General features: G+C 42.4%; 2 protein-coding genes across 6 annotated transcripts in view; both read left to right on the top strand.

The window, feature by feature from the left end:
- The first annotated feature begins 53 nt into the window (after positions 1-53).
- gpx2 (glutathione peroxidase 2) lies at positions 54-2223 on the top strand. Its single transcript, XM_086181864.1, has 2 exons — positions 54-294; positions 1477-2223. The coding sequence occupies exons 1-2, from the start codon at positions 73-75 to the stop codon at positions 1828-1830; spliced, it is 576 nt and encodes a 191-aa protein (XP_086037990.1). The 5' UTR covers positions 54-72; the 3' UTR covers positions 1831-2223.
- Positions 2224-3741: 1518 nt separating this feature from the next.
- LOC147246692 (signal-induced proliferation-associated 1-like protein 1) overlaps positions 3742-10972 on the top strand; it is a 37623-nt gene continuing 30392 nt past the window's right edge. Inside the window, exon 1 of one of the 5 annotated variants that reach the window (XM_086182102.1) lies at positions 3742-3932. The gene's annotated coding sequence lies outside the window, so the exon portion shown is untranslated. Of the gene's footprint in view, positions 4050-4169; positions 4260-5046; positions 5066-9516; positions 9797-10972 lie in introns of those variants that run through there. The other 4 variants (XM_086182103.1, XM_086182106.1, XM_086182107.1 and 1 more) reach the window with 4 other exon arrangements.

Below are 10972 nucleotides of genomic sequence, written 5' to 3'. Positions count from 1 at the left end.
TGTGACCGGCAGTTAGATACTGTCACACGTTTAGATCCTCTCCGCCTCCAGTGTGAAAGAACAGGGGTTACGATGACATTCATCGCTAAAACCTTCTACGACCTGAGAGCCACCACGCTGGAGGGAGACTCGGTGGACTTCAATGTCTTCAGGGGCCGGGTGGTCCTGATTGAGAATGTGGCCTCTCTCTGAGGCACCACCACCCGGGACTTCAGCGAACTCAACCAGCTTCAGAGCAGGTATCCCCATCGGCTGGTTGTCCTGGGTTTTCCCTGCAATCAGTTTGGATATCAGGTCAGTTGAACATCCCGGTGTGATTCAGAAATCTCAGATTACTTATTCTGCTGGTGACAACTTAATATTCATGTAAAACACTGCAGTGTCAGTTCAGTACTTGGTGTTGAACTTATCTTCATCAAGCTCGGCTATTACAAAGGGGAAGCTCCTTCTGTGGGTAATCTGCATAAGCTCTCTTGTTCCCTTTGAATTTAGGACTGCTCATTCTAGGTGTTCAATTGAACTTTTTTTTTTTTTTTTAATATCCTGGCTATGTTATAGTTCAGTTTTGTCTAACAGGAGCGAACTATAAAGGAACAGTTCACCCAAAAATTAAAAAATAAAGCTGTTATCTGTTGCTGTCTGCTGATTAAAGGTTGACATTATTATTATTATTTTTTTAAAATTCTGTTTAGGTGATAAATGAAACACATTTACATGTGAAAATCCAACAGTGTTTAGTGGACACTGGAAAAAAAAAACGTAACCATGACTCAGCATGAGGGTGACTAGATAATATTTGATTCAGATGAACAGCATAGTTACATAGTGGGTGACTTCCATCCCGCGCAACAAAAATTACTTTTCAATTTGGTATTTAACACATAGTTTATCACACAAATGATCATCCTGTACAGTCAAGCCATTGCCTAAAGAGTCCATACAGTACTTACTAAAATTACTGTCGCCAGGTACATCTATGGATTTCACAATAAATGGAGTTTTGTATGTGGTGACATTTCTGTGTCGGCTACTTAGCCTTTGACCAACTTGAACATTGTTAAATAACTTTGTTTTCTTCTTCTAGATGTTCCCGATGTTCCCAAACCAAGATGGAAAAATTTGTATAGTGAAAAAAAAATTTATTTCATGAGGGTTGTATGATGCTAAAAAAAAAAGAAAAAAAAAAAGATTCACCGTTAAACAGCCAGAACAGTAACAACAGAGTAGACCAAGGTGGAGCCTATGACAGGAGCCCACAACAGCAGATGTAATAACTGTCATTGCCAGAAGATGGAGACAAAAAAGCCAGTAGTAGCTTTAACTGACACTGTAGGGTAGGGATGATTTTCTTTAGTCGTGGGATCGGCTAAATTTCTCCAATTCCCCAGAATATTGACCTTGAATTTTTTTTTTTTTTAAATACTGGGGTGTAGAACAATCTTTGTCATTCTAAAATTGAGTCTTTGTGTTTTGCAGGAGAACTGCACCAATGATGAGATCCTGAATGTTCTGCAACATGTGCGTCCGGGCAAAGGCTTCCAGCCCAACTTCACCATCTTTGAGAAGTGCGACGTCAACGGAACAAACACACATCCAGTCTTCTCTTATCTGAAAGACAAACTCCCGTATCCTGATGACGACCCCAAATCCCTCATGCAGGACCCCAAATTTCTGGTTTGGAGTCCCATCAACAGGACGGATATATCTTGGAACTTTGAGAAATTTCTCATTGGTCCAGAGGGAGAGCCTTTTAAAAGATACAGCAGAAAGTTCCCAACCATTGACATAGAGCCTGACATTCAAAGACTGTTAAGATTAACCAAGACCTAAGAATAGAGCCCACCTCTTAATGACCTCTCATCCATCACAGAATAAGCTGAGACACTCTCATCCATACTTCTAAGCCTTAATAAATGAAGGTGGTATTCTTAAAGGCTGTAGGGATACCATCTGAAGCCCCATAAGTGCTTAAAAGAGGTGGATGAGTGCATAAATGCCTCCCAATTCCTTTTAAAACTTTTGCTTATAGAAAAAGGCAGCGCTGTAATTGTATGGTATAGTTTGAACAAATGTGCATGTACGTAGGAGAGGAAAACATACTTACTTTTGTATGTGCCTTGTGCTTGGCCAGCAGATGGTGCTACATATTTGATTATATAAATTCTGTCACGCTTTCATGAATTAACATTCACCACACACACTCTGGAGATGTTTGCACTGGAATAAAACCCTATTTTTGCTCTCTTTGATGTATATTTTGGAATTGTTTTATAACATATCACGAGGCACTTACCTTGAAGATTTCTGCTTGTGATGCAAGCTCGACGAAAATAGAAGTCATGACTGAAGCAGAGTCTGGAAGTGCAGTAGGAAGGATTACTAATTCACTAATACATTCTCTAAATCAGGCCATTCTCTTGCGTTATGCATTCCCTGCCCTGCTGATTCATTTGGCCTTTGTTGAAATCATTTCCCTTCTCATAATTTAAGAGATCTGCATTTCTGTGTGAGCTCTGCAGATACCAGTAGAGCTTCAGTCGATGTTTTACTACTGCAGTGACACCTGAAGTCCCTAAATCAAGGTCTGCAGATTAGCAGTGGGTTCCCATCCACATCACCCGATGATGTCAGAGCCACAGGCCACACTGGCCAGGCTTCCCCTTAATGTCTGGAAACACTGTCAGCTGACAAAAAACAGATTTATCTCCTTTCCTGTAGTGCTGTAAAGAGTCTTTGCATATTTGTAAATGGTGGGGATTCCGTGATGCAGTAGGTTACTTGTTTAATATATTTCTCACCGGCTGACTGTTTAGTGCCTCACTGTCAGGTAGCTAATGAAGCCTGTACATGCAGCAGACACTGGAGGTGGAGGCCTCCCCTGCACCCTCTGCACTGCTCACTTAACACAGCCTGTAGGAAAATACCTCCAAAGATCGTTTATTTAAAAATGATGAGTCACTAGCTTGTGTGTGTGTGTGTGTGTGTAACATTTTATTCTTGAGTAAAATCATTACATAAAACACAAATCTGAAACTGTACGAGACACAACACAAAGTATATCAGCAAATCTAGACGTTTTTAAGAAAAATAAGAAGCAAGCCTCCAAACAAGAAAATTTGGAGCAGTAATAGTCGTAATATCTGTTACCACACACACACACACACACACACACACACACACACACAAAATAAGCCCAGATCAATATAACATCAACGAGGTATAAACTAAAAACTCTACATATGATACAAATGTCACCGATACAAATTAAACAAGAAATAAAAATATCAACATATAGTATAGATATACTATATTCAAGTAACAAAACATGCAAATAATAAAAAAATAAAACCCCAAAAAGGTATCAAATAAGCATGTAATTTTTTTTCTCTGTATGGTGTAAATTTATTTATTTCACTTTTTTTAACTCAAGAAAGACAGACTTTGCAGCAGTTGATCACGTGGCTGCTACTTGCTCACCAACATCTATGATTTACAAAGCAAGGAGAAACCCTTGGCCGATGTTGTCACATCAGACGGGACAAAGGTGGGAATATAGGATAATGTAGCTAAATGTTCAGAGAGGAAGTGTGTGTGTGTGTGTGGGCGGGGGGGTTTCGAACTTGTGGCTCCAACAACAGAGTGAGGGCTCTTCGTTTACCGCCCTCTAGGTCTACCGTACACACTACAGGTGAGCGCTGTTGCCACGGGAACGTTTGCTTTCTCCACCAGGCCTTCTCGCGAGACCTCGGGGCAGAGAGAGAGCGAGAGAGAGAGGGGAGTCAGCCTGAATGATCTCATCCTTCCAGCAGCTGCATAGCGCAGCGAGGCAAACCCCGTAACTTTCTATCAAACTTCAGAGTTGCTCCTCGGCGGAAGACACCCGGGACATTTGTGGTTAGAAGAAGCGCGACCAACGTTTCCTCCAAAGGAAGGTGAGGAAAAGCGCTTTGTGTTGCGGGGAGTTGTGGGACCAGAGTTGAACAAAAGGGAGGAAAAACCCGCTTCGTATTGTGTGTCAACCCGAAAGCTTGTGGTAGGAAGGAGGGAAGGTGAGTCGGGAACGGTGTGGTCGGCATGCATGTGCGGGGTGTTGTTCGCTGTATAAAGCGCGCGCGCACACACACACACACACACACACACACACACACACACACATCTGTCGGGGAAGAAGAAGAAGAAGGGGACAAAGCGGACCTTTGTGCTATGTGAAGGCGCAGCGAGGAGCCAGTGTGGTGTTCTAACTATTGGGAGACGATTCGGTAAGAACCGTTTCTACTCGAACATCTCTGCGTCGTTGTATGTCACCGGCATTGTCCCCAGTTAAGAGGATTCACAGGTGGCATTGTGCGCACGACATCACATGGGATGTATGGATGCTTCCATGTGTCACTGTGACCACCAGCACATCACCCACTGGTTGTTGCTACAGCAGGATTTCAGGCTCCAGGTGATTTTTTTTTCTTCCCCCAGCCAGGTTTGTTTACAGCCTCATGTGCTTGAACAGATTGTACAATGAAGCCTTGCCACTCTGCTTCCATACATTCTGTACATAAGTCCTTCCCCTGTTTTGATTAGAAAGCACAATTTATTTGCAGCAGCTTTTTAATCCAAAATGCGCATTGGGAGAGAGTGAGAGACTGATAATCACATGCCTGATAAAACAGGAAAGATCCAGCAATGCAAACACAGGTTTATTTAGATAGTGGCAAGCTTGCTACCCTGCCAACCTTTCCTGAGTTTTAATATATTCAGCTGAGTGTTCACTCCAAAAATAAATAAATAAATGAACAACATTTCATTTCCAAAATATCAGCTTCAGTCTCCTTCATTCAAGTTGGAAATTAAAAATCAGTTGCTCCTAGCTACCTCAATCATAGCTCCTGCTCCAGCAGTTCTGCTTCTTGGAGATAATTTGGGATAAGTCAAGTGTGTGTGTGTGTGTGTGTGTGGGGGGGGGGGCTTTGGAGTTAAGTTTTGGACAAGGATCAAGAATATTTGGCATTCTTTGGAGGCTTAGCTGACCTGTGGCGGCATGACTTGTACAGCTGCACTGCCATCTTTACCCGTGAGTCTTATTTGCTTTTCTTTTCAGTTTAATTGCATCCAAATCGTAGTTGTTATTCCCTCTGACTGTTACTCTCTATTTCTGTCGCGTTAAACTAATGCAAAAGCAGCAGCTACATATCTCCACTAAGAGGAAGCACATGCCCTATTTTAATTTGCTCCATTGGACATGTTTTATGCTGCTGCTTATAAACATACTTTTCAGGGTTAAGGAAAGACAAGACAAGAATATGGGTCTGGCAGCTCATTTGCAGACAGGAGACGAGGTTGGAACCGTATCAGTGAGACGCGTATGAGAAACTGCAGGTTGTCAGAATCAGTCATGCAAACTCTGAACACATTTGTTCTTTTAGAGGAAAGCTTTCCCACCAAAATAGATGTTCCACCTCTCTATTTGTTGCATTCCCAAAGGACGGTGTTTCTATTTTCACCCTTTGCATCTTACCTCTCATGTAAGAATAGTTATTGTGCGATATTGTCTTTCTATCACGCGTTCATAGAGGGATGGTTCCTGTAGCTGAGTTAAGTTTCCATTGTCTCTTGTTCATTGGCTCGAAGGGAATAGCTTGAGCCACGATAAAAAGGCAACAACAAGGGGAGCATTGTACTGCTTTATAATTTGCCACTCTGGAATGTGTGGGGTGCAATTATTCTAAGTGGCCATCACCGAGTGCTTAAATTAACTGTTTATGTTTATATAATGAATGATGGGATTATTGTTGTTGTTAATTGTCAAGCTCAAGTTGCAGCGAGTCTGTAATGGCTTTGATCCTCAGATCCGGTGTGGACCAGAGGAAGACAGACATTTCTAATATAGGTTTCATCAAAGGGCGCAGCGATCAGGTATTGATAACCGATATCGGCTAGACACTGACTCAGATATCTGGATTGGTTAAAATGGGACAGTTTTTGGCTGTATCATTCAGCAGCAGTGGGCTTTTAAAGACTATTGCTTGAAGGAGAGCTAACAGCATTTAGAAAGCTAATTTCTTCTTTTTTCTTTTTTTTTTACATGAGGAAAACAATTTATTTATACATTTATATGCCGTGCACATAAAAGAAAGAGCCCAGTTTCTATGACTTTCAAATTGGTATTGGATGATTAGCTCGTGTATTTGTATCACATCGGGACTGAGGAAGTTCCAGTTGGTGCATCTGGTTAGCTCCTGCTACCTGAAACTGATGACAGATCTGACAACAGCCTGAACAGACCTTGAGACATGGCACTGGTGCCTACAATGTCAGCTGCAAGGCCGATGTGTGTGTGTTTTTTTTGTTTTGTTTTGTTTTGTTTTTGTATGACCAAAATTAGTCACGAGTCTCAACATGACCTTCAGCGGTACCTTGAAATGTGTCACTTAAAAAAACAAAACAAAAAAAAAGGAAGCTGTCAGTTTTCTGACTGGTGTCTGACTGATGTGAGTCAACCCCTAGTCAGAAGTCAAATGACTCGATGACACGGCCTGTGTTGGTTTTTGCATGCGTCTTTTTGCTGGTGACTGAGGGGGTTGATGAGTTTGACTGTAATGAGGTGTGACTACGCGTTTGCGTTTCCTGCTTGCTAAACTGTCGGAATGCTCTGTCTTTGTCTGGATCGGACGGTCCACTGTATACCAGCCAATAGAGGAAAGCAGAGGGCTCTGAAGCTACAATAGTGATGATGTAATCCCTTTCAGTAGAGTGTCACCGAGTAAATGCGTGCAGACAAAGAAAAATTCCCCTCTATTCCGCCCCACCTGCTACAAAGTTTTAGGGAAGTTTGACCTCGCAAAATAAAAAAAGCACGACAGTTCAGAGATGTCATTATCGATGTAGGAGATTGTGTGGAGCTGGCTCTCGCTGGGAGTTCATTGGCAGGGCAGGTGTTGTTCCTGGCTCTGACGCGTGATTGACAGTGTCTGTGGGGTGGTCTGTTCCTTATATGCACATGAACTAGAGCAACCTCCCGGTGAATGGTTTGTCATTCTTCTCTCAACCCGAAACCAACTCCCACAACCATGCAGAGATCAGACACTGCGTAATTCCCCTTTTCTGCTCCAATCAAACCTCATATGGACCGAAAATAGTACGGAGCAAGAAGCAAATTTGACCAACAACCACAGTTTAAAAAAAAAAAAATGTGAAAGTGGGAGAAAGACACACAAACACTCCAGAATGAAATCTGGGATTGTGTTGATGACGGGTTGCCGTCAGCTATCTCCTCTGCCACAGTGTGATGACGTGCTCGTTATTGTCTGGACATGCCCGCCAGTTGCTACACTCTCTATGGCGTGCTCTCTCTTTCTCTTTCTCTCTCTTTCTGGAACAGATTACAGAAAGCATAACATCAAGCAGAGTTTCAGGCCCGTGCCCCATGCAGAGCCTATGTGGGCTGTGGTGGAAAATGATTCCACATACAAAAAAAAACAAGAAACAAAAAAACCTGCTGTTGTCCCTCCTGTGGACAGAAATCTGAGAAGGAGGCAGCGATGTGTGTGAGGCCTCGGTCATGGCTGAGCTCAAAACAGATCTCAACGTACAGACAGGTCTGTTCAGCTTGTCTTCATTCCTGCTCTCGCTTACAAATGTTTTCATTGCATTCAGTGGCAGTTTTTACTATGTGATATGTGGTAACACAGGAATGCTGGCACGAGTGGGAAATTCTCCCCTAAACATGCTATTGAGACACTCCAGGGCCGCTATCCAGGCAAAAACACTGGCTTTTTTTTTTAAATACTGAAAGGATTCATACTTAAGCTGGTGCTGTGCTTTGTTTCTTGCACTCAAACTTCAGAATAATCCTCCACATATTGCTCCAAAATTCCACATCCTTTGCTTTGGAACCAGGGAATCCATTTCCACTCTGTGAGTTCCTGCCCTGCACTTGCTTTTTTTTTGGGGGGGGGGGGGGGGGGGGGCAGAATGAGACCACTGTAAACCAAAAGCTTCCTTTCCTGGAGTCTCATGACTTCTAAAACAAATACAAGTTTCAGGTAAAGTGAAGGGAGTCTGTCTGAAAATGTCATACTGGCACTGTTGATGTACTTCTGTAGTACTGACAGACGTCTGATGTACTGTAGAAGTGTGTATTCCAACACCTTGATATCTTTAAAATTATTATTATTATTATTATTATTGTTATTACATGATTCCATTTAAAAGTGGTAAAACTCATGCATATGTTCATGAAGGAGAATATTTTAAATTTGAAAATAGTAAAACAAGGACAGCAGCTATCCATAACTGCAGGAATATATGATAAAGAATTCTTTTCACTGATGTGTGATAAATGGATATTATACCATTGATTTGGGCAGATAGTCTATACTTGCTGGTGTTGATTTTTATCTGTATAAAAACAAGTTTGCATGATATTATCATTTTCTATTTCTGACAAACTCTTAAACATTGTCTTAGTTAGAAGAAGCAACATTTTCTTTGTTCCCAAAACTTTTGTAGGGGCCCGTAAATCACATATTTACTGTTGTTTCAGCACTGGTGATGAGCAAAGATGCGCAAAACAATATTAATGATTGTCAGACTGATACCAATATCTGCCAATATTGATGATTTGCCACTGACGTGCATCCCTACATAACAGCGCGCTGATAGACAAGTAAAACTGAACCCAGCGGACCAAAAAACAAAGCCGTGACAACAGTTCACCGACAGTTTGACACATAGAACAAACAGCATTATTAGTAAAACTTGAGGTGAAATAATTTGCCGATGCAGCACGTTGTCTTAATGAATTAGGCCAGAGTCTTGTGGTCATGTTGCTCCAGGTGCTAAGGGCAGATAGGGTTGGCTAATAACAAACATGGCTGCTTTCCCAGCCTTTCCTCTCTCACTGCCTGTTTCCTGTGTATTTCATTGATGTATTCCTGGATACCCGGCCTGCAGACCCGCTGCACTGGAGACGCAGCTGAAGCTGAATGTTGGATGGTATATAATAAGTTAGGCATGTGGTTGTATAATAGTTGGAAAAGCTGTTGAAGGTGAATATTTGAGACACACATCCTCTTCTAGAGTTTCATTGTTTGCCTGTGTAATGTCTCTCTTTCTCTCTCTCTTTCTCTCTCTGCAGAACCAGCGCTCTGCTCGCCAGGGAGGGGGTAACATGTTTCTGTTGATGTGTTACTCATACTTGCCTTGAATGCTGATTAGGTGGAAGTTGCCTTTGGCTGTTTGCTACTAGAAAGAGGGAAGCAGGCACCTGTATTTGGTTTGTTCTCGTGCCCTGGATGTTTAGCTTTGAGTTCACGTGTTAAAACACCCTGCACAAGATAAAACAACACTCTGGAAGATGCAAATGACGGGCTCACACAGAGCTCCCATCAATACTTGCATGTTTTTCTCCTCTGTGACTTGTGGGGACGCAAAGTCCTGATTATTGCCAGCTGGGGGGGATAAAGCGGAGGAGGAGGGAGATCGGGGGTGTTTGAGTGTGTTTATTACATTCTCTCTGCATCCATGACCGCGAGAGTAGAATTACCTGGACAGCTGTCTGATGTTATCTGATTAATGAAGCAGTCGTTATTTTCCTCTCCCTGGCTACTGAGTTTTAGTGGGTTTTTGGTGTTTAATGAAGGCACGAATATTGAAAAACTGCTCCCCTGGGTTGCTACTTTAAATGTCATGTGACTTGCATGGAGCTACCTCGGGAGCATGATAAAGCGCAGCTGCAGAGCCGGCTGGAGTGTGCCAGTGAGTACAGTGCGGTGCAGGCCAGCAGCAGCAGGACATTGTGAAGGTTTGTACTCTAATTTTCTGGCACACGCTGTGATTTAGCAAATCACCACAGTTATGCAACACTGGCTGACTTATCACAGTCCAAATGACTCTGTATGAATTCATTAAGTCTGTGGCCTGATTGTGTTTAATTGGACTGGAAGTGCATCAGGCCATGCACTGAGCAGGTGCCAAAATCAATGACTAGAAATTGTTTACGTACTTTGTTATCCAGTTTTTGTGATTTTTTTTTTGTATTTGTCCATATGAAGATTTTGCATAAAAATAGTACAAACAGAATCGATTTATTGCACACACTCTGATATTGAAGCTTGTCATCATGGTGTTACCTGCTTCAAATGCTTAATTGGCAAAATTGATTTGTCTGCCTCCATCTATGCAAACTTTAACGGCTTAATTACAAAATTGCAGAGTACATCTTGTGCACTAGGCACACTATTAATGTGTAGTGGCAGCAGAGCAGCTATTTGGCCAATGTGGGTGTATATTAATCAGGCTTTCACCTTGACTCTGGCCTTCCAGGATGGCTGGCGGTGTTTTCCTTTTGATTGCTGCTCTCTCCACTAAGGATCCTATTGTTTGCTTGCAGCAAGGCAAAGCTCCTCTGTAACAGTCTGTGGGAAATCCTTGTTCAGTTGAAAGGCATCCCATCACGGCTGCCCTTATTCATCTGTATAATCAAATTAGTAATGTACTTCACCCTGATTGCTGCAGATGTGTATTTGTTGGCCAAGCAGCTGCTGATCGATTGATAGATCAGTGTGATGGATAAAGACTCCGGAGGATGTTTAGAGCATCTTCTGATAGATTCGATTGCTCTCTCCAGGGGCCTTTTGAGCAGCTTGTGGTCAGCTGCAGCAGCGGAGCTCGTGTTTCTCATGTTTGCTCAGACAGATCTTGACCTTTACCCATGAGCGGCTTAGTCAAACCATCGTTAAGTCCTCTTCTTTCATAACATGCCGCAGCCTGTCCAGGGATATTGAAGAACATAACATGTTGTTCCCAGAGAATTCCATCCTCAAAAAAAAAAAAAAAAAGGATTTCAGCAATGCAGAATATTTGGGCCCGCATCCATCACAGTGTTTTCCTGTGGTCAGTGGGTCTTATGTTTTAAATGGGAGGGCTGCATTCTTCGCCATGCTGCAAATGGTAACGGCATGACGAGGCGACGAGTGTT

Source organism: Aulostomus chinensis, chromosome 17 (assembly GCF_037954235.1).
Source record: "Aulostomus chinensis isolate RoL2024-O1b breed Wild chromosome 17, RoL_Achi_v1.0, whole genome shotgun sequence".
Lineage (NCBI taxonomy): Eukaryota > Metazoa > Chordata > Actinopteri > Syngnathiformes > Aulostomidae > Aulostomus > Aulostomus chinensis.
Note: the sequence above shows the minus strand (reverse complement) of the source record. Positions and strands in the feature narration are given on the sequence as shown.